At 42.6% G+C, this 25,168-nt stretch overlaps 1 protein-coding gene across 4 annotated transcripts in view; it reads left to right on the forward strand.

Moving 5' to 3' along the window:
* Positions 1–25,168, forward strand: part of PIR (pirin) — a 723,908-nt gene that overhangs the window by 391,407 nt on the left and 307,333 nt on the right. For all 4 annotated transcript variants that reach the window (XM_044073077.1, XM_044073074.1, XM_044073075.1 and 1 more), the window contains one exon: positions 6,070–6,154. In XM_044073077.1, the coding sequence (XP_043929012.1) occupies positions 6,070–6,154 (85 nt within the window). The remainder of the gene's footprint in view (positions 1–6,069; positions 6,155–25,168) is intronic.

Here is a 25,168-nt window from a genome sequence, read left to right on the forward strand (position 1 = left end):
GTTCCGTGTGTATATTGTTTGGGAGTTCCCCATCTTTCTGTACAGCCTCCTTGTACTATTTGCCAAGGATTCAGTTCTCAATCCCTTAATGAAAGGAAAAACAAGATGATTCTGAAAGGCCTCCTTAAGACACCCTTCTCAGAGGATATTTCTGTGTTGGAGGGCTCACTGCCTCCCAGAAAAGAGCATAAAGAGCATAATAAGAGACTGCATTCGGTTCCTTCTTCACCCTCTGGTAATAGAAAGCAGGAACCAAGACCTAAAATTCCAAAAATGACCTCTTCGGCTACAGAGTCAAAACTTGCTTCTATAGCACCATCCTTAGTACCGTCAACAACCTTTGTGTCATTGGAGCCTATTTCGGCACCAACAATGTCTACGGCACCAACCCTGCCTAAACTGCAAATTCTGACAACCACACCGATCACAGCACCAAGCTTGCCCACAGTGTCTGTTCCAAGTTTGGACACCCCTGCCATACAGGCCTCTAAACTCGAGACCTTGGTGCTGATAGACAATACTGCACGGACCCAGTACTCCCCTTCAGTGGATCCTTTTGTTGGGCAGCAATTTAGCTCTTTCTTAGAATGGCCAGAGTCCCCATCAGGGATATCCACAAGATCAACCAGGAGCCTCTCAGAATTGGACGTGGTGCATCTTGTGGACCAGCTGCTGACAGTCAGAGGGATTGCTACACCTCCTAAGACCACATTCCCTTTTGGATTTTGGAATCTATCTCCACGGACTCCATATTATTCTCCTCCTTTGACCTCTTTGCAGGCTTTGAAGTTCTCGGCACTGACACCTTTTTCGGTTCCCATACCTTTGATGCCAGTAGTGGATCTCACTGTGGCTCCAGAGCTGTCCCTTTGGCCTTTGACTCATTTGGAGCCAGGCCATCCTTGGGTTCAGGACTGGATTGCAGGCTCCATTGCACTTGCTATGGCTCCAAGTTTTTCTGTGGTGCCATCTGCCATGGTTTCAGGAGTTCTGCCGGTACCAAGTCTCCTTGAGGCTCCGTCCTTGGGAGCAGACTCGTTGGAGCAGGTGTGAACCCGGTTCCGAGCTGCCATCCCTCTTTGGGCGGGTCAGCTTGCCAAGCAATGGAGAGGGCCCTTGCCTCTGCAGACAAGCCTTCGGCGTCGAAACTCTAGATATGTCCTCCCTCTGAACTGCAGCTGACACAAGCCACTGCTTCGGGACATCAAGCACAAGAGCCTCAGGATACCCTACCACAGGGTGCCCCTTCTTCGGAGTCCTCTTTAGAAGCTCATGCTGAAGTGGTACTGCACAAGAGGACATGCAAGACGAAGCACGTGGACTCACCTGAGGAGTCTCTCACCAAGGACACAGACTATGTTGAAGGGGAGGGTTCCCCACAGTTACCTCCTGATGATGTCTCGTTTGGAGAAATCCTTGAATTACTGAAACAGAGGGGCAACTGTAAGCCCACCAATCCCTCCTCTGAGGAGTCTCGTATTCCTGCAGGCTTTTTGTGCTCGACCCTCTACTTCTCGGGTAACCCTGCCTGCAGATGAGATGGTTCAGCTCATCATGCAGCATGCATGGAAGAGCCCTAATACTATTGAACCAATCCCACGGAGGCTGGACAAAATTTTATCTCCTCCTGAACAGCACCTACACTGGTCAAAGGGTCTTCCAGTAAGCACAATGGTTGTGGCAGTTCCGTGAAAAAGGAACTAACCGAGGAGAGCCAGACTGTCCACACCCCAAACAGGGAATCTCAGGCAGTGGACAGATTAGGGAAGAGAGTCTTTGTGTCATCGACCATTGTTGTTAGGTCTTTAAATTATCTGGCACACTTCACCAGGCTTTAGAGAGACTTAGTCGCCGAACTCTCTGAAACCTTAGCAGGAGCTGTCTATGACGAGTTCTACAACAAAACTGCCTCACAGATAGCTACCCTGGAATCCATATCCAACTTCTCCATGCATTTGATGTGCCACACCATGGAAGGAGCAGCCAGTGCAGCAGGTTCGGGCATTGTCATGAGACATCACACCTGGATGCACCTTTGTGACTTTATAGACCCCTTTAAGTCTTCCTTTATTAATGCTCCAGTGGAAGCTTCTTCCCTTTTTGGCCCAAAAGTGAAAGACACATTGGCCAGGTGTGAGAAGGATGACAAGACCCTGTCTGCCATGGGCATGTGTTTTTCTACCCCTCAGCATCCATACTCTAGGACCAGAGGAGCGGAGAGATGTGGCACAAAAAATCGCAAGGTCCTTTCCATGACACACATGGTGAGTATACTCCCTGGGGCAGAGGGGATAACTCATCCAGAAGGCACCCCTACAGAGACAGAGGGGGCCTGTGTAACCAGGGATCCAGAAATTCTTTCTTGGGACAATCCTATCAGCATTCCTGAAGAGTGGACCAATTGCTTCCCTCTGGAAGCAGTCGGGGGACTTTTTCCTTGCACCATTCTGCCTGGCTAACAATAATAATGGATTTATGGGTGGAACAGATCATAACCAGAGGATACCACAATCCCATTCAGTCTTTACCCAAAGTCAGCAAATTGAATTCCTGATATTCCACCCAGTCAAAGGGAAACAGCAGCGCTAGAAATTCAGAATCCAGACAGTCCCACCAGACCAGATAGGATCATAATTCTACTCAAGATTCTTTTTAGTGCCAAAAAAGACAGGGGACTGGAGACCAATTCTGGATCTCAGAATTCTAAACACATTTGTTGAACAAGAAACATTCCAGATGGTCAAGGTTCAGTCTATCCTTCCATTCTTGGAGAAAGATGATTGGATGTGCTATATATATCTTCAGGATGTGTATTACCAGATAAAAATGGACAAATGCTCCAGAAGATTTCTTCACTTCTGGCTAGGAGCCAATCACATTCAGTTCTGCATGTTGCCCGTCGGACTCTCTACAGCCCCTAGAGTGTTCACCAAGTGCATGGCAGTGGTAACAGCTCACTTGAAACTACAAGGATTCCGGCTATTTCCATATTTAGACGATTAGCTCCTCACCACCCCCACCAAGCGTCTCTTGGAGATAGGACTAAACTACACTCTCAGGCTAGCAGAAGTTCTGGGAATCTCAATAAACTGGGGAAAGTTCAACCCGATTTCCTCTCAATCCTTAGAATTGATCGGAGCAATTTTCAACACAAATGCTTGCCTAGTCTCCCTTCTGGACCACATACTACACAGGACAAGATCCCAAATCCGGGCGATTCTCTGTCAAAGACTAGTCCCCGCTCGAACAGTCCTTCAACTCCTGGGTTCCATGGCAGTGTCAATTACCATAGTGCCCTTGGAAAGACTACACATGAGAATTCTCCAGTGGCTCCTTCTAACACAATTGGACCCCTTAAATATCCCTTATCCTTTCAAATACGAATAACTCAGAGATGCAAGTGGGATTTAATGTGGTGGATGAAGCCAGACAGACAATAATGGAGTTATCCCTTTTACCCACTATAGCCCAGGGCCACAGTGACTACAGACACTTCCCTGATAAGGTGTGTGGGGGGGGGGTTTACTATGGGAAGATGGTCCAAGGTACTTGGTCAGACATAGAGGCCCACCTGCATATGAATGTCCTAGAACTGAGGGCGGTGTTTCTAGCATTGCAAGCATTTCAATCCATCCTTCCATCAGGGACAATTGCTATTCAGTCAGACAACATGTCAGTAGTCTGGTACATCAACAAACAAGGGGGAACCAAGTTCTACCCGTTATGTCAAGAAGCCATGAGAATTTGGCAATGGGCGATAGCTTCCAACTGCTTTCTGCTTGCAATGCATATTCCCAGGAGTTCCAACTTGATTGCAGACAAGCTGAGCAGATGCCTCCTACTGCCTCATGACTGGTCCCTCAATCTTGTTGTTGTGACAAAGATCTTCAGCCACTGGGACCAGCCTTGTTGTGACCTATTAGCCTCACCAGCAAACCACAAATGCAGCAGCTACTATGCCCTAATTCCCCTGCAGAGGGAGTCCCCAAGGGATGCACTCTGATTCATGACTGACGCACAGAACTTCTGTATGCTTTCCCTCCCTTTCCCCTGATCCCCCAATTTCTAAAGAAATCCCTTCATCTGAGAAGCAGAGTAATCCTCATTGCTCCTTATTGGCCATGACAAGTTTGGTTTTCCTTCCTTTAGCCTCATCTAGTAGATCACCCATGGATTCTGGACCCAACTCCAGAATTGATCTCGCACCCACAAGGGTTGACTCATCCTAACACCTCCAGTCTCAAGCTGAGAGCTTGGTTTCTTCACTCCCAGTAATAACCAGACAGAATAACCTTACCTCCCCAGTGTGTAATGTCCTTCTGGGTTCACAAAAACCATCCACCAGGAAAATCTGTCTCAGCAAGTGAAAGAGGTTCCTTAATTGGTCCCAACAAAGACAATTAGATCCTTTCTTAGCTCCTGTTAGTGTGGTTTTGGATTGTTTATCAAGTCTTCTTCATTCAGGAGCAGCAGATTCAACCATTCAAGTACATTTAGCTGTTATCTCAAACTTCCATAATGGGTTTCAAGACTCATCGTTAATCTTCCATCGTCTCTGCAAAACTTTCTTAAAAGGTGTCTTGTATATCAGACTACCCTTCAGGGAACCCATAGAACCTTGGAATTTAGCACTAGTACTACACTCCCTGACATGATCACCCTTTGAACCTGCTTCCACTTGCAACCTAAAGTTCCTGTCCTGGAAATCACTATTTTTGGTAGCTGTCACATCAGCCAGATGCATTTCAGAGCTTTAGGTTTTGTGTATTAAATGCCCTTACTTGGTATTTCATAAAGACAGAGTATCACTCCGGACTAATCCTTCTTTTTTGCCCAAGGTTATTTCAGAATTAACTGTTAACCAAATGATTGACCTACCAGTCTTTTTTCCCAACTACTCAAACAAAGGAGAATACTGTCTTCATTTGCTGGATGTACATAGACAGTTACGTTTTTACCTGAACAGAAATGTCAGTACGTAAATCAGACCAGCTATTTGTTTCCTGTTCAGGCCCAAAATTGGGAAATCCTGTCTCAAAAGTAACCTTGTCCAAGTGGTTGAGAAACTGCATTTCCTTGATTTACCAATGAAATAAAATTCCCCTACCATGCAAAGTCAGAGCACATTAAACCAAGTCAGTAGCAACTTCTGTTGCTTTTCATGCAAAAGCTTCATCAAATGATATTTGTGCAGCTGCAACTTGGACTACCCCTCATACCTTTATCACCCATTACAAATTGGATTTGGCCTCCAGGGCAAGAGCATCCTTCGGTTCAATGGTACTCAGGAACATCTTTCGATAAGGGCTTCCCAGGACTAAAGATAGATAGGGACTCTGTCCCATCAGTAAGGAATGAATGAAGATTAGCAATGTCAGATAAATAAGTTGTGTTCTTACCATAACATTCCATCTGTGTTGTTCATCTTTATTCATTCATTATGTCCCACCCACCTTCCACCTCCGGAGGATCCTAGGGATTGGATTGGGTCCTACTCCTACTTTAGGGTTTCTGCCCAGATAAAGCCTCTGCTTTACTTATAATGTGCAAACTCGATCTGAGGTAACAGGGAGAAGGGTATTGTGGGTAAAAGCTTAGCTCGAGAGTTTATTGGCTGGCACTAGCTTGTTACAAGGCCGACTTGGTTCCGAGAACGGAACTGACACCCATCAGTAATGAATGAATGAAGATAAACAACACAGATGGAACATTATGGTGAGAACATAACTTATTTTTTTAACCTGCATATTCTGTTAAGACAATTGGCCTACCTTTGCCATTGTCAGATCACAGAATGCACTTTATCATATAATAATGGGGAAAAAAGGTGGTAACCCTTGCTCTTGTCTTGGCCATTTCTTGCTGACAGGCAAGTGGATGTAAGATGGGGGTGGGGGAAATATTCCAGTGGTGATAACTTCAGAAAAGACAGAAAAGAAATCGGTGAACTATTGTTACACAAAGCTGATCACAGTTTCCTTAAGTGTCTGATTTTTCTAAGAGATGTTGAATATATTAAAGGATACAAACAGTGAACTCACTATATTTTTGTAATTTGTTTTTATCTAGTCTAAAGTGTATACCCGTACTCCAACAATATACCTTGACTTCAAACTGGAGAAAGGAGCTAAACATGTACAACCTGTTCCTAAAGGTAAGCAAGCATGTTAAAGTTAATGATTTATATGATAAAAGCATAGTTCATAAGTAAACATTAATTCCTCATATATGCTTATCAAATATTAAAAAATGTAATAAGTATTGTTGTGTGAACAATAGCGGAGTATGTATGGCATGCAACTTCAACTTCAGAAACTTCTATTTTGAGGTTACATATCTGCAAACATTTTAAAGAAGTGGTACATATTTTTCTTGATTAAATCTGAAGGTTTAGGGTAATGTTAAAAATGATTAGAATAAATCTAAGATGGTTTCTGTTTCTTGTGTCTGATTTATGCAGTAGTGGTTAGGTACTGGGGAATGGGGAGATAATGGAACAAGATGGCATGAGGGAGAGAATTAAAAAGAAAGAGAGGCCTTGGAGAGCCTGTCCAGTTTAAGGTTGCAGTTTCCAGCACCTATGTTGCAAGAAGGTCTACCTACAGGTTAACAGTGGAACGTTCAACGGTTGAAAGAAAAATGGAAGGAAGAGAGGGTAGAGAAGGTTTTTTTGGGGGGGTAGAGGAAAGAGTATTTCAACTGTATAGCTAGGAAAGCATGATAATGGGGAGGGGGATGATATGCACAGATCTGGGTCTATATTAGAACACCGAACATTTAAAATATAGAATGTTCTAATATCGACCCATTTTCAGCGAATGCTGAAAATATCGAAGAAACAGAAAACCAAATTTTTTCCTAGGGAAAGAATTTGGTTGTCCGTTTCTGTTGCTTCGGTATTTTCAGCGCTCTGGTGGAAAGTTACGGGTCGGGTTCAGGTAAGTGTGCAATTGTGTGGACGTGAGGGTTAGGGCGGGGTAGGTGAGTTAGGGTTAGGGTGCAGGTGAGGTGACTGTGCGATAGTGATGGACCTTCGGGTTAGGGTTTGGGTTAAGGTAAGTGGATAATTAGTGGTGTATGTATAGCTTAGTGTAGGGTTAGGTATAAGACTAGGTGTATGTGTGGGGATTGCTTTTTGTTTGATGTGCTTGTGTTGTGTGTATGTGTTTTGGAACAGCTAATTTTTTCCCTAGGAAAAAATTTGCTGTTCTGAATGTTCAATGTTTAGTATTTTCGATTGGTAGGGTTCGATATTAGAACACCCGACATTTTGAATGTTTGGTGTTCTAATATAGACCCCACAGATCTGAAGTAGGGTATTGGTCACTTACGTCCATCTTTCCTCAGGCTTGTCCCTCCAGTTTCCATGCTACTTGTCAAGTGTGAGAAGGGAATTGGTTGACAGAAGGGAATGATCAGAAAGGAAATTTGGTACAGGGACGTGTTTGCTGCTGCTGTGGTAAAAGCTAGGGTAGTTAGGAGATGAAAGGACAGTTGGGGGCATTGACTCTGAGGAAATAATCCCTGCAGATTATGATATCAGTAAATTGACATAAAGTCGGGAGGCAGGAAGCTGAGAAAACTGAAGAAGGTTTGGGAGTGATACCTGTTTTATGGTACGGAGGTGAAATATATCTAAGGTGATGTCGATAAAGAACTGGGGGAATAAGGGTAGCTTATAAGCATATGGACTGAGGGGGTATGTGTAGTGTTTACATGAAGCAGCAAAGAATACCTTGATTTGCATTGTTGGCACAAAGTAAGAGAGGCGGTAAAAGCTAAAAATGTTATATTTAACCTAAAAGTGATGTCTGTAGTCATTTTAGCAGTTTAATGCAATGCTCTTATTCCAATTTTCTTAATAATCAGTTGCACAACATTAACAAGTTGAATGAAAGAAAAAATATAGGCACCCAGACTAATGTGATACTGACATTCTTGTTACTTGGAGGGCTGCATTTACAAGTTAGTGCTGTGATGTATGCAGATCTGAGTCCTTATTATACTACTTATAAAAACTGTAGACAATAGTTTAGAACTTTGTCTAATTATAATGAAGCTTGTAATATGGACATTTATGCTGTAACCTGTGACTGTAATATGTATTATATTGGAAAAACAACTACTGTGTTAACACTGCCACAGTTAGTATTGTTTGCAGTTCTGTTCAGTACATGTAGGTAATTTAACCTTGTGAAAATTCATAGGTTCATAGGTTCATAGGTTCATACTAGGCTATCTGCCCGAGGGCATTTATAAGCCTAGCCCATAGTTTTGTGGCTTACGCCACCCCTTTAGTTTGGAGAAACTATGCCCATTATTTTGCTGTGCCTCTGTCGAGCAGTGACACTGAGGTAACCCCTGGGGTGTATCTGCGATCTCCCATCCATTGGTCAAGATTCCTCTTGAACAAGGCCAGCGAGGTGCTCTGCCTCACATAAACCGGGATTTTGTTCCACAGCATAGGGAGTCTTTGGGGGATGAATCTATCCCTCCAGCACGTCCTATTAATAACCGTGTCGAGGTTTAAGTATCCCGCCCTTGTGGCTCTGAGGGATCTAGATTTTTTGAGATGAAGCATGTTCATCAAATCTGGGTTTGACATGGCCTTGTATGTCAGGCATAGGTCACCTCTGAGCAAGCGGTAAGCAACTGAATATAACTGGAGTTCTTTCAGTCGGGCAGCATAAGACAGATTTCTGAGACCCTTTATCCTTTTGGTGAGGAACTTTTGTGGCCTCTCCAGCTGCTGCAAGTGTCGGGTCAGATACATTCCGAATGGGGCATTGTACTCGATCATTGGTCTGATGAGTGATGAGTATAGGGAGACTATGACTTCCCTTGATCTAGATGTGAATCCCTTCATGATAAGGTGGGCAATGTAGAAGGTCTTCCTAACTACTTTAGCAATATGAGTGTCGAATGAAAGGCTACTGTCAACCTGGGTTCCCAGGTCCCTAATAACTTCTTCTGTGTTCAGGGGATTGCCACCTATATGGCAGCTAGGGGTACCCTTCCCGAAGGGTATGACTATGCATTTCTTGGCATTTAACTTTAGGCCATGGCTCTGGCACCAGTTATCCGTTTCTGTGAGACCCTTCTGAAGGATATCTGTGTCGGATGTGTTTTCCACTACGGCACCCAGTTTGCAGTCATCTGCAAACTTTGTCAGCCATAACCCTCCTGTGTTTGCTTGTACTTCAGAAAAGTAGATGCCAAACAAGAGTGGGCCCAGGACTGAGCCCTGTGGGACACCACTTGTGACAGGCTTTGAGTCTGACATGGCGCCAGCAACTCTGACCCTGTGGGTTCTGTCACTCAGCCAGTTTGCAACCCATCTTGTAATGTATGGGTTTACATTTAAGTTGATGAGTTTTTCAATGATACCCGAGTGAGGTATTGTATCAAAGGCCTTCGCCAGGTCTAGGTAGGCTGTATGGACTGCCTTTCCCTCGTCAATGGCCTTGGTGACTGTTTCGAAAAAGTCAACCAAGTTTAGAAGGCATGATCTGCCTTTGACAAAGCCAAACTGGGTTGGATCCAAAGTCTGCAAGTTCCCTATGTCTTTATTTATGAGATCCATTATGATCCTCTCCATGGCTTTGCAGATAAGGCTTGTCAAGCTAATGGGACGGTAATTTCCAGGGTCGGTGGAGGCACCGCCTTTGTGGAGTGGGACCACAGTCGCTGTGTGCCACTCCCTGGGTACGTATCCGGAGGTGAGACTAAGATTAAACAGCTGTCCTAACTGTGGGTTTAATTCCTCGTTCGTTAAGTTCATGGAGCACACAGCCGGGGACACCATCAGGCTTTGGAACAGTTAATAAATTTGTCCTAGATATTCTGAACAAAAAACATTTAGATAGTTAGAAAATAAGGGAGATACGTTAGTTAATACTGTTAGTGCTTGAGGTTTGAACACATTTGTTCCATAGAAGGCAGTAATCTGAATTTGATAAATTAATTCAGTGCCTTTTTTCGCTGGGTGTTGTATGTTTCTTGGTTCCACAGCTCCAAATTAGTTGTGCACACACTACAAGTGGCACACCAGTTGAACAAGAGACTTGGAATATGCGTTTTTGAAAAAATACCATTAACACCTTATGGAAAATTCACTGTGTGTGTGAGCACTCGCAAAATAATCTTGGACAATTTTTAGTTACTGCCTGTAAAATGACAGCGGAAAGCACTTGACTCAGTTTGACCCTTACTTTATGGGAGCATGCAAATAAAGGCATTCTTTGTTGCTTTATGTGAACACTTCATATAAACCTCCCCTTTATAACCTTATAAGCTGCTATTATTCTCCCATTTCTTTATTCACATTCCCTAGATATGTTCCACTCACCCCAAACCTTCTGCAGCTCTCTTGGCTTCCTGGCTTACTTCAGCATAACTTTTTTCCTTTTTACCATTTTCATACATTTTAGGCTTTCCTTCCTTGGTTTACCTGCCAGGAAACCTCTTTTCATCTCTTAGCTACCCTTGCTTTTACCATTGAAGCTACCAAAAACTGCTTATGTACTGCCACATATGCTAAGCCTCCTGGCCAGCTGGTGCTTCACTCTTAGCATATACATACCAGGCTTTAAGCTGCAGCTGATATCTTGCATAGAGTGCAACAAACTGTGCTGTCATCCTTTCCCAAGGATAGGCAATCTGACGTTTGCTGCTGACCTTCCATCTTTTCCCTGCTGTTAGTGAAACATGAGTCATCTGTAGTAAAAGTTAAGGCTTTATCTTTCGCTTTAAGGCTGGGGACTCACACTGGATGTTATATTTTATGGACTGTATCAAAATACTTGAATTTTTCATTTTGTGAACACTATAGAAAGATGCTTTATTCTGAGATGCTAAATTATTAATAAAATGTAGAGGTGGCATTTGCACTATTTTGTTTTTGTTATTGTTTTTTTACTTTGGTTTACTTTGTCAAATGATCCTGCAACAATGGAAATAAGAAAATCCAGCCGTAATTGTTTTAAATCTCAACTGGTCTTTATTCATGTTAGGCTGCACATCTGTAGCACTGTGGCATTCCCCCACGAACCTGACTCATCTGAGTCTAAGTACGTTTTCTGACTTATTTGGCTGGATATAACCTTTCTAGTCAGGGTCGCCAGACCTGGCTACTGACGAAGTTGGGTAAGTACAAGACAAATAGGTCAAAGAGTAGAAGGTGCTGCTTTGTTACAGGGAGGTTTTACTCCTATGTGCTGTAATCATTTCAAACAGGTTACTGCATGTGAGTAGGCATAGAATTGACATGGCATTGCAGCTAATGTTCCATCCACTTGCTCTGCTCAGTCCGAGTAAGAGAAGTGTTCTGCCCCATGCCAGTACCTCCCACTGTCCTTCCCTCAAAAGAGAGTCAAACAAAGCCTCATTACCCTTTCCTTCCTCCCACCACCCCCACCAGATGCCTAAGCTAGTCAGACTCAGGCCACTTAGTTCATAATCAGGGCTTTATTCCTCTGTAGCTGTGTAGCTGGCTAGAAAATGTTGCTATTTATGGAATGTGTTTTGTGTCTTTAAATTGTGTCCATAATTGTGCATATTTTATTGCCTTCCAAAGAAAAGCCTCAGGATCACCTTCTTTTTAAAGATTTTTAACCCCTCAGCTGTCTTTATTTCAGTTTTCTGTCATATTTGTCTGATTCTGAGTTTGGAGAATATAAAAAAAATAATAGGGCATAACATTTCCTCCACAATACATATATTTCCAAGGATAGAACTGCATCACATCTGGAGCAAAGAATTCTTGTGAGAAGTATGTCCCTTCAGCACAGCAGGAACTGAGTTCCATGTCTATGGGGCAATGTATTTAACCACATTGATTAAAAGCTAACATTTTATCTCATTGTTATGGTATGATATGAAATTAGAGTAGAATTTCATTGTGCTCTTTTCTTATACATGAGAGGATATTCAAAATCTCCACCATAACTTATTCTTGTCTCTGCATTTACCCAGGTTCAGCCTAAAATCTGTCCTTTGTGATTAGTGTCATAGCCAGACAAACAAACATAAGTAAATAAATATGCTGCATAATAGCAATGTCTGACCACTTTGTTATTCCAGTGTAAAATTTGACTTATGCCAGTCTCATCTTGAAATCTGTTTAGCCTGGTTGTAATGTGTCTGATTTTGTCCACTAGTAGGCAGGTTATAGTAACAAAATCTTTGTGAAGCAATGTTTCTATCTATATTAGCGATAAATTCACCTCCTGACTAGTTTGACTGGACAATTCCATGGAATTACTCCAAGTTCGGATTACTGTGGTTAAGACCCCCGTTCAAGTCATACCTAGTTATAGAGCCCCCTCCATGAATCATGATGTGTACGAGGCCTACGTAACCAAACTTAAGTCAATTCAGATATTGCCAAGCACTCTGGTCATGGGGGATTTCAATTATTCCACCATCAATTGGGAAACCTGTTGTAGCCCTAACTCACATGCGCAAAAGTTCCTTGACTTTGTTATCTCAGAAGGCCTGGAACAAATTGCTCAAACCCCAACAAAAGGAACAAACATACTAGATCTGGTCCTCACTAACATGACAAAGAGATGCACCACCACAACTGTCAGACCCTCATCAGTTAAATCTGACCACAAATCCATCACTTTCCAACTGCCACTAACACCAGAACTCAAAAATGATGTAGTCAGACTAAAAAATTTCACCAAGGCAAACTATACCCTCCTAGGGAAAGGTATAAATGCATTCCAAGTCCCACCCCTAGCTGGAAGTGGTAACTACAACAGAGTTTACACTGAAGGCCTGTACAATCACTTGTATAAGTGTATAGACTCAGCTGTTCCAGAGAGAATAAAAGCCAGACCCCTGACATCCAGCATCAACAAACTTTACAACAAATGCACAACGTTGCTGTCTAAGAAAACTAAGGCGAGGCCCCAACAATGGAAGAGCACCCTCCTTAGCCTCAATAGGCAAATAAGGCATGTCATATCCTCCCAGGGTAACTTTGTGAAAAAACTAGCAATCACATCCAATGATAACTGTAAGGCTTTTTACAGCTACATACATAGCCTAAAAGGTAGAACCCAAGCATGTGCCAAACTAGTGACTAACAATATCACACACACTGATCCTACAGAGATAGCAAACCTCCCCTGTCCCCTCCAAACTTATTACAAACCTTGCTTTCAACTTCCCCCAACCCTGCATATCTGAAGAACAGGTCATTAAAGCCTTGTCTAAGGCAAAAAAAAAACAGTCTGTATGGGACCAGACAGCATCCCAGGCTGTGTTGTAAACAAATTAAAACATGAACTGGCATCACCAATGAGTACCCTATTCAGTCATAGCCTATCCATAGGTTCATAGGAAGGTACTAGGCTATCGTCCCAAGGGCCTACGTATGCCTAGCCAACAAGGTTCCCTCACTTACGCCACCCAAGTTATTTTCCTGTGCCACTGTCGAGCAGAGACACAGAATGATCCCCGGGGTGTATTTCCTATTTCCTATCCACTCATCAAGATTTTTCTTGAAGCTTGCTAATGAAGAACTTTGCTTGACATAGATGGGTAGCCTTCTCCAGAGTATGGGAAGTGTCTGGTACAGGAATCTATCCCTCCAGCATGTCCTGTTTATTGTGGTGACAAGGTTTAGGTCCCTAGAGCATGTAGCTCGGAGGGATTGGGATTTCTTTAGGTGTAGCATGCCCAACATCTCTGGGTGTGACATAGCTTTATATGTTAGGCAGAGATCACCTCGGAGTAGGCAACATGCTATGGAGCAAAGCTGGAGTTTTTTTGAGGTGGTCAATGTAGGGCATTTGTTTGAGGCCAGTAATCCTCTTTGTGAGGTGCTTCTGTGGCCTTTCCAGCTGCTGCAGATGTCTTGTGAGGTACATTCCAAAAGGGGCATTGTACTCTATAATGGGTCTAATGAGTGTCGAGTAGAGGGGAACAATGACCTCTTTTTTCCTGGATGAGAACCCTTTTATGATGAGGTGTGCCATGTAGAAGGACTTCCTGACTACTGTGGCGATGTGACTATCAAAGGAGAGACTACTGTCAACCTGGGTCCCAAGGTCTCTTATCACACATTCAGTGTTAAGTAGATTGCTGCCTATGTGGTAGTTCATGGGTACAGAGTTTTTACCAAAGGGGATGACACTGCACTTTTTGGCAATGAGCTTGAGGCGATGGCTCTGACTCCAGGCATCTGTCTCAGCGAGGCCCTTCTATAGGATGTCCACATCATTTGGGGACTTGACTATGGCTCCTAGTTTGCAATCATCTGCGAACTTCATTAGCCAGAGGCCTTCTGTGTTAGTCTGTATTTCAGAGAAGTAGATACCAAACAGGAGAGGTCCCAGGACGGAACCCTGTGGTACTCCACGTGTCACTGCTTTGAGGTCAGATTTGGAGTCTGCAACTTTTACAGTGTGGGTTCTGTCACTGAGTCAATTGGCAACCCATCTTGTGATGTAGGGATTTATACCTAGTTTATTGAGTTTAGCTATAAGTCCAGAATGGGGAATGATGTCATAAGCCTTGGTGAGGTCAAGATATGCTGTGTGAACCACCTTACCCTCATCTACGGCTTTGGTGACTGCCTCAAAGAAGTCGATTCACAGACTTTCTTCCTGTGGAATGGAGAACAGCAACGGTTATTCCCCTCCACAAAGGGGGCTTAGCAACAGACCCACAGAATTATAGACCCGTAAGTCTGACTAGAGCATATCATCATGGACCTCATAAATAAAGACATAGGCAACCTCCAAACCCTGGATCCGACCCAATTTGGCTTCATCAAGGGCATATCCTGCCTGTTAAACCTTATGGATTTCTTTGAAAATGTGACCAGGGCCATTGATGAGGGCAGATCTGTGCACACAGCAAACCCTGACTTGGCAAAGACCTTTGAAACAATCCCACACTCAGGCATTACCAATAAACTTAGCAAACTGAATGGAAACCACTTAATTATAAGATGGGTTGGCAACTAGCTCACAAACCAGTCAGACATTATCAAAGTGAGTGACTCCACATCAACCAGTAGACCTGTCACCAGCAGGGTGCCACAAGGGTCAGTGCTGGATCGCCTACTATTTGTTATATACTTCTGAGAAGTTCAGGCTGAAACTAAGGGGCTGTGGCTGTCCAAGTTTGTGGATGACTGCAAACTGGGTGTAATTACTGAATCCCTAAATTATGTCAGTAGGCTTCAGGAGGGTCTTATGCAGACCAACAACTGGTTTCTTAGTCATGGTCTCAAACTGAATGCAAAGAAATGCATCCCTATTCCCTTCAGTAAAAGCAATGTCCCTTCATACTATCAAATTAACAACAATGTCCTATGTACCAACAAAGTGGTAAGGCATCTGGGATCACAAGTAGACTGCAGCCTTAACTTTGACCACCACATGTCAGCTGTAATAAGGAAGGCCTTCTATGTAGCAAAATTGATTAACAAAGGCATCACCTCCTGAGCAAAGGAGGTTTTAACCCCTCTATACCCGTCACTAATCAGGCCAATACTTGAATTTAACACCCCCTTTTGGCATGTACCGTGCAAAGCACCGGCAGCAATTGGAGAGACCTCAGAGGTTTCTAAAAAAAGAAGATCAAGGAACTCCAGCACTTGGCTGACTGACTATAGTCCCTGTCACTATACTGTGTATCATATAGACTTCTTAGGGGAGATTTATGCCTGGCTTACAGAGCAATCTCTGACTCAAACCTAATTAATCTGCTGTACATCCGTAAATCAAATGGGAATAGCGCTACCCATTCTCGGGACCTAAATATGGCCTGTGACTTGAATAGGATGTACTGGAGGGACAGATTTGTCTCCCAGTGACTGCTGCATCTTTGGAACAGGCTACCAATTCATATGAAACAGAGCATCTCTGTAACACTATTCAAAAGGAACCTGGACTAGTGGCTGGGACACTGTAAATTCTTACCAGGGATAGCCCCCACAACCCTCCTGCACATGGGCAGTCATTACTAAATACAATCCTGGGTATTGACAAGAGTATCTATGGTATTACATTGAGATGAAACGGTTATGCTTAAAATGACCTCCGGGTTGATAGCCTAGTAACCTCCTGCGATCCTATGAAGTCCAGGGAGATGTGGCCATTTTTCTCACCATAGAGTCACAATAACTAGTACATTTATGTGGTTACAGAGATATAGTGCTTGCCACATTGGCCTGCATACCTTGACTAAATGTGTCCTATGCCTTTTACCCTGTTATGGTATTTAAATGTTTTAGGACCTAATCCATAATTTCAACAGGCAGCTTTCTTGAGTTCTAGCTAATCAAATGGCACCTGTTGAACCTAAGGATATTTGTTAAATTAGTTCAAAGCCAGCTTGTAACGAGATCAGTGCTTACATTGCTGGAGTTTGACATCAGCCATGAGGAGTTCAGTGTAAATAAGTAATTTTGCAAAGGATAACCTTTCTATGCCACATTATGGAGGACTGAATCCCTCCCACCTCTTTCTACTGGTATGTATGCAAGTATATATGTATCTACATATACCAAGTCTGAGTGTGCACTGTAACACAGAAGGGGACAGTCCTAACTCTACATGTAGGATTGCTGGTCTTCATCTGTGGATACCCCATTTGTTCTGTTTAGGGTTTGTGAGGAGCCAGATCCTATGGGCATGAAGTACAGACTCAGTCTTACACATACACACACACACACACACACACACACACACACACACACACACACACACACACACACACACACACACACACAAAATTTAGAACCTTGCCATTTCACCTACATATTTGTCTTTGGGTTGTAGAAGGTAGCCAGTGCATATGGCAAAAATCCATATGGACATAAGGAGAAGATATAGCCTCCATATGAAAGATATTCTAGCAAGAAATAGAACTGGAGAACATGCCCCCCCACCCTCCCCATTTAAGTTCAAATTTATTATAGTGCTATTTCTTCATACTTTATATCAAACTGTGACATCTCTGATTTGAGCCAGTAATCAAGGAGCTTTGATTACTGACACTGAAGAAGAACATTTACTTGGAACAAAAATAGATACACACAGTATTTCCAGATGCAGCTTTCTGCACCAAACACAATTTCCCTTAAGAGCACAGAGGGAACACACAAAGTCCGGAGGCTGGGTTTCCCTCTGTCTCTCTAGGCCACCAGTAAGATTTCCCACTGGCACAGCTGTAGAGTTGAGTCCTGAGCCAAGTGCTGCAAGCCAAGTCCTCCCACAACCTCTTTGTGAAACCAGTGCTCTGTATCCCTGCACCAAGCAGCTGATACACACACTCTGAGATTTGATTTTCACACACTGGCTGGCATTTAGTACCAGTGTTATGACAATCCCTGTACCACAGCAAGGTAGCCACTCACAGGTGCACACACACACACACACACACACACACACACACACACACACACACACACACACACACACACACACACACACACACACACACACACACACACACACACACACACACACACACACACACACACACACACACACACACACACACACACATACACACACACACACACACACACACCCCTGGGAAAGGCTGGCTCAGATTTACCAGCTATCCCCCCTTCTGCCCAGACTGTAAGGATGGTACTGCCACCAAAACACTCCAAAGCCAAGTACTCTGAGGCTCTTAGGTTCATAGGTTCATACTAGGCTATCTGCCCTAGGGCATTTATAAGCCTAGCCAGAGTGTGTTTGGCTTTCGCCACCCATTTTAAATTAATTTTGCTATGCCCTTTTTCGAGGTTAGTATACTGTGCCTCTGTCTAACAGTGACACAGAAGTGATACCCGGGGTAAACCTACGATCCCCCATCCACTCATCAAGATTCCTCTTGAAGAGAGTCAATGAGGGGCTCTGCCTAACCTGGACTGGGATTTTATTCCAGAGTGAAGGGAGCCTCTGGGTTATGAATCTGTCCCTCCAGCATGTCCTATTTATTTCAGTGCTGAGGTTCGGTCTCTCGATCGCGTAGCTCGATGGGATTTGGATTTTCTGAGGTGCAGCATGTCCATTAATTCCGGGTTGGACATGGCTTTATACATCAGGCACAGATCACCTCTGAGCAGGCGGTATGCCACTGAGTAGAGCTGGAGTTTCTTTAACCGGGCAGCATATGGCATCTGTTTGAGCCCTTTGATCCTGTTGGTGAGGTACTTTTGGGGTCTTTCCAGTTGCTGCAGGTGTCTGGTAAGGTACATCCCAAAAGGGGCATTGTACTCAATTATAGGCCTGATGAGGGATGAGTAAAGAGGCACGATGACCTCCCCTGATCTAGATGTGAATCCCTTCATGATTAGGTGGGCTATATAAAATGTTTTTCTAACCACTTTGGCCACGTGGTTGTCAAATGAGAGATTGCTATCAACTTGGGTCCCCAGGTCCCTAATTACTTCTTCCGTTCTTAATGGATTACCACTTATGTGGTAATTTGTGGGCACTTTGTTTTTGCCAAAGGGGATGACTATACACTTTTTGGCGTTTAGCTTGAGGCCATGGCTCTGGCACCAGTTGTCTGTTTCGATGAGGCCCTTTTGGAGGATGCTTGTGTCGGCTGGAGAGTCGGTTATGGCACCCAGTTTGCAGTCATCTGCGAACTTGGTCAGCCACAGTCCTTCCGTGTTGGCCTGTACCTCTGAGAAATATATACTGAACAAGAGAGGTCCCAGGAGTGAGCCTTGTGGGACGCCACTTGTAACTGGTTTGGAGTCTGACATGGCTCCAGCAATTCTAACCATGTGAGTTCTGTCCTTGAGCCAGTTTGCAACCCATCTAGTGACATAGGGGTTTATATTTAAGCTGGTGAGCTTATCTATAATGCCCGAGTGGGGTATTGTATCGAAGGCTTTTGCGAGGTACAGGTAGGCTGTGTGGACCACCTTCCCCTCATCAATGGCCTTGGTGACTGTCTTACAAGGGTATCTAATTAATACTAATACAAATAGTAATGTTGTAACACTGATGGAAAGATTCACACAGGTACAGAAAAACAGGACTTAACTAATATCACTATATTTTACTGACTGATCTAAAGAATTACTGTTCCCTGTTTACTTACTAAAGCAAGGCAAGATGAAGTGGGTGAGTGGTCTTCCTTCTTTATCAGGTTTCAAAAACAGACTGCACTAAGACTTCTGTCTAATCTGGTATTAAAAAATAATTTCAGTGCTGGATTACGGAATAACATCACTTATATCTGCTCATCTGACTTTTGTTTCCCACACTACTCCCTTTTACTAGAAATTGAAACAGAATTTAGCACAAATGTATTACCATACATACAGCCAGAGCTTTGCTGAGATGTGTTATATTATCTGGAAGCTATAAAACCATTTCAAAACTTCTACTCTTCCAGGGTAGTAATTAGTTTACCCCTAAGGACAATACAGTAGGATTCCTAGTCCTGTTTTTCAGACATTTCATCTATGACTGCAGTCAGAACTGAGAGATACAGTTTTTTATGGTGTAAACCAGGTAATTTAATTTCAGATTTTTTTTAGAGTTAGCTGGACTGATTAACCTCTTCTCTTCCAGTATCCTTTGTTACAATACAGTCATTTCAACAGTTACAGTACATTCTGACATACAGGTGTATTTCTTTTCTGTCCAGAAAGACCCACTGTTGGCATATTTGTAACACAGGCAGTGTTACCTGTACAAATTAGTTTGATATACAAATGACATATAATTATTTACAAAACTCCAGCTAGCTATGCTGTCACACATGTACTGCCCTACTTCTTCTGGCATAGCTGGCAGTAACTCACATCATGACACAAACTATCAGCTCGAACAATGTGAAATGATAACAGCCAACTGACAATAACTGTAACAAGAATAAGGACCCTGCAGTTTGTTTTTATCTATTTTCCTCATACTAAGCAGAGAGCCATGATTTGTTCCTTTGGAATACCAAAACCATTTGGATGTTACTGCAAGGTATTACTTCCCCAATTTAAACTTAATCCTGCTGTCTTATGACATATTTCTAAGCATACAATGATGTGATATTTCTTTTGGTGTGAACACTTATGACTCACAGTGCTTCAGGTTCTTAGTTAATACATCCAGGGTCTGGATTCCAGTATTGACTTCTATTTATTGTCTCTGGTGAATATGAGGGCTTTCTACTTCCACTCCAGTTTCACCCTCCTTCTCAGAAGCATGCCGATTGATTGCTGCTCAGAACTGTGCTCATGAGAGTGTGTGTGTGTGTGTGTGTGTGTGTGTGTGTGTGTGTGTGTGTGTGTGTGTGTGTGTGTGTGTGTGTGTGTGTCTGTGTGCTTATATGCACACTTTGCATGTACCCTTGCCCTTGTAACTTGGTCATGACTGAAAAAGTTCACTTGCCTAATTAATAAAGAAAATAAGGTAAAACACACACTGCACCCCTGGAACTACATCTGAGACATCTATTTGCACTGCAAATATATTAATGCATTCTTCACAGGTAAACAAAAGGCCACTATGAAACACATCCATTAGGCATGTACATGTCTTAATATGGGCTGTCCTGGCCTTGTCTTTCAGGCATTGTTTTCTCTTTTTTATATAACAATCCAAGTAAGGAATTTGCTGTGTTCTTTTAGCCTGCAAAAGTTATATAGTTTAGGGGAAGCTGTTCCTGCAGAGATGCACATCTTAGGTGTACCCTCCACAGTCACAAACACCTCACATCGTTCAACTTTCATAGTCAGTCCAAACTACTCTGCCCTGCGCTGTCAGCACACAGATAAATAACAGTTTTAGAATGCTATTTATTTATGTTATACAATGTTATGTTGTGCTCTAAATTAGGTGCCACCATCAAAAGCTATAGACAAGTTATCTGTTGTGTACTGACAAAATAGAATGTGGAATATGTTTTATTTAATTTTGAAGTGCAGCATGTTCAGACGGTTTTAAGTCCTTATGAATGTGTGTGAAGCATTTTGCCAAAGATTTCTTAACTCAGAAATGCGTAATGTGTTTATGCTGTTGTTCAGAAAGTTGACAAAAATGTATGAGAATCATTGATCAATGTGTGGAGATTTCTCTCTCCCTTCCTCCCTCTGTTTTTCTCTTTACAAGGTTCTACATTGCTTGGCTTAGCTCCAGCTTTCGGGAAACGTTTAATCTTGGTTTATAGCATAGGTTCTGTAGTGAACTAAGCCTTATGATTTAAGTGCTAGAATGTACTGTTGAGAAACAAGAGACTCAAATTTTAGTTCCACATCATTAGTTCACTGTCTCAGAGCTATGAAATCATGCTTTAAATATGTGCACAATTATGCAGCCAATTAAAATGAGATATAGCATCCCACTTGTTTGAAATATGTTTATGCGGTGCAGGGGGCGAGGAGATGTAGCTAATTTTTAAAGAACTTTCTTAAACAGGAATAACAAATATTTTAAGTACTTTTTTATGTTGTGGACCACATGCACGGTTCAAAAGCAGTACGTCTGTGATATATTTTCTTGACATTCTAAAGTGAAGAAATATTTTATGAAAATAAATCGTAACTATTACAAATAAAGAGTACATTTTTTCAGGATTAGGAAAAAAATTCCTGTAGAAAAATACAACATGCCAGTGGAAAAAAAGACAGAAAATGATAGACGGAATCCTTAGTAAATTAGAAAATAGAGTGATTTTGCTGATGGATATGAATATGCTTTATACTGACAAGCACAACTTTAGTTCAGGAGCAGTCAAGAGCAAGTCAGTTATTCATAATCCTGGATGGGGTATGGTTGATGAAACTAGAACTGGAAACCCCTGAGATGGTACCAGTTTTGGACAGTACTGATAAATACAATGTCAGATTTAGAAAGGGAAGGCCATTTGTTGGAATGGTTACTACATTGGTCAAAGTAAATATTGTTTAAATTAAATGAACTGCTCTTATCAGGATGAGGCATTATTGCATTTAAGTTAGGAGGCACAATGAAAGATCAGTGAAGAAGAATCATTATCTGTTGCTTCATTGAGCTGTGCTTAAGTGATAGACTATTTATTTATAACTTACCCCACGTTTGTGTACCTTGCATAGATATTATTAAATAAAGAGAAGCAGGAAAGGAACAGTGTGGGGTCTTGCCCCACTTCACCCAAAAATTGATTTTGTATTTTAGTTTTTCAGTTACACAGAAATCTGCTGAAATGTGAGTCAGTTTAATTGCATTGTATCTGAGTCAACACTCTTGTCATATGGACAACAATCCTTTGTATGAAGAAAATAATACTGTAGGTTTATGAGGAATGTAGCAGGTCAAATTCGAAAAAGTAGATGATAATCCATTGTCCCACCAGGGGATCCAATATCCTAGACCTGGTTATTACCAAGATGGGAGATAGATGCTCCACACCAGTAGTTACCCCCTCATTGGTCAGGTCTGACCATAAGCAAATCACTCTTGACATCCACATCCCATCCCCACCCCACCCCAGTCAGGAAACCTCCTTAAAAAACTTCTCCAAAGCCAACTTCATGCTACTGACGTCAGAAGTAACAAACTTCACGACACCCATGCAGAATCCTACATTAAGGCACTGTATGAGCACATCCACTCGTGCATGAATCGTGCCATCCCAAATAGAACCAAGATGCTCTTCTCCAAAAAAGGAAGCCAATCTGGTGGTCCCCTGCTATAAACAAACTATACAACAGAAGGAAGAAACTGTTGCAGAAAAGAGGAAAATCCTAGGATGCAAAAATCTCCCTCACCAGCCTCAGTAAGAAGCTGAGATCCCTCATAATATCCTCAAAAACTAGTTACGAAAATAAAATTGCCAAAGACTCCAAAGACAACCACAAGGCATTCTATAGTTATGTCAAGAATCTTAATGGCAATGCTCAGATCTGCTCTGAGGTACAACAGAATGGCAATAAATATACTGATCCCAAGGATATTGCCAGTATTCTGGCAGATTGATTTAGTGCCAACTTCACCCCCCTCTCACTCCCTAAAGGGCCCATCTTAATGCCAAAAGATTGCCAAATTCCGGTAATCAGGGCCACACAGGTAAAAACCACACTATCCAAAGCTAAGAATACAGCATCCATGGGACCAGATGACATCCCAGGCTGTGTACTACATGAACTACAAAATGAACTGGCATTTCACCTAAGTGTCATGTTTAATCATAGCCTCAGCTCAGGCTTCGTGCCCACTGAGTGGCAAACAGCTACAGTTATCCCACTCCACAAGGGGGAATCCACCTTGGATCCCAGGAACAACCGTCCCATCAGTCTGACAAGCCTGATCTGCAAGGACATGGAACGCATTATCATGGAACTTATAAACAAATACATTGGGAACCTTCAAACACTGGACCCCACCCAGTTTGGGTTTGTGAAGGGCCGATCTTGTCTCCTGAATCTGATTGACTTATTTGAATCAGTCTCCAGAGCTGTGGACGAGGGTAAGGCAGTCCACACAGCCTATCTGGACCTCGCCAAGGCCTTCAACACCATTCCCCACTCTGGAATCATAGATAAACTTACTAAACTGGGCATATATCCCTACATCACTCGATGGGTTGCCAACTGGCTTACTGACATAACCCAGACTGTAAAAGTAGCCGACGCCAAATCCAGCTCCAGACAAGTGACAAGTGGAGTACCTCAGGGTTCAGTCCTGGGACCACTCTTGTTTGGCATCTACTTCTTTGAAGTACAGGCCAACACTTAGGGACTCTGGCTAACAAAGTTCGCAGATGACTGCAAACTGGGAGCCATTATTGAATCCCCAAATAATGTGGATATTATACAAAAGGGCCTTACAGAAACAGATGCCTGGTGCCAGAGTCATGGGCTCAAGCTTAATGCCAAGAAATGTATAGTTATCCCCTTTGGAAAAAAACATGTACCCATGAATTACCAAATAGGTGGCAGGACACTAAACATCAAAAGTGTGATGAGAGACTTAGGGACACAGGTGGACAGTGGTCTCACTTTCGATAATCACATCACCACAACAGTCAGGAAATCCTTCTGTGTGGCACAACTCATCACTAAGGGCTTTTCATCCAGAAAAAAGGAGGTCATTGTCCCACAGTACTCATCCCTCATTAGACCCATTATAGAGTATAAAGCCCCGTTTGGTATGTACCTCACAAGACATTTGCAACAGCTGGAAAGGCCACAGAAATACTTCACTAAAAGAATCACAGGCTTAAAGCAGATGCCATATGCTGACCATCTAAAAAAACTCCAGCTATACTCTATGGCATATCGTCTACTGAGAGGTGATCTCTGCTTAACATACAAGGCCATGTCAGACCCTGAGCTGTTGGATATGCTCCACTTAAAGAAATCCCAATCCCTCAGAGCCACACGCTCCAGGGATCTAAAGCTTGTCATCACAATGAACAAAACATGCTGGAGGGATAGGATCCTGACCCAGAGACTTCCCATACTCTGGAATAGACTGCCCCTACATGTCAAGCAGAGCACCTCATTGGCCCTCTTCAAAAGGAACCTTGATGATTGGATGGGAGATATGAAATTCACCCCGGGGATCATGTCAGTCGCACTGCTAGACAGGGGCCCAGAGAATTAAATATTGTGGGAAGAAATATCCAGGGAATTGTTATGGCTAGGCTTGCATAGGCCCTAGGGCCGATAGCCTAGTACCAACCTATGAACCGATATTCAGGAAACACAAGAAAGCTCAAAATGAGAAGACTAATGCAAAAGGATGCCAGAAAAATAAATGGGTTTGTAAAATGATTAAAGGAAAAAAATAGTAAGTACCACAAGGAAGCAGGATCAAACATGTTGTAGGTGTATTAAGTAAAGACGTTTGCCGTAATCATGAAAAGAATGATAAGGAATACAGATATGTTTAGCTTAATACATGTTGTAAGGATAGTGACAGAAATGGTTCTGAAGGACAGATGTGTGGAATCTGTAGAGGTCAGTGGTGTCTAAGATAAAAGGTAGTATAAATTTGCAGTAAAGCGGACATGAAAGAGTAATGTAATAAAGGATCTATATCACACTGCACCTGCTTTAATATTTTGCATAGCCAGTTCCATGTAAATACATTTTACTAAACTAGAACAAAATCAGAACAGTTATGATTTTGATAAATGAATTAATAAAGTTTTGCATTGGACTGTTTAGAGAACTGCTTTTTGATAAATCTCGTTA

Source organism: Protopterus annectens, chromosome 5.part1, assembly GCF_019279795.1.
Source record: "Protopterus annectens isolate FY-2018-M chromosome 5.part1, PAN1.0, whole genome shotgun sequence".
Lineage (NCBI taxonomy): Eukaryota > Metazoa > Chordata > Ceratodontiformes > Protopteridae > Protopterus > Protopterus annectens.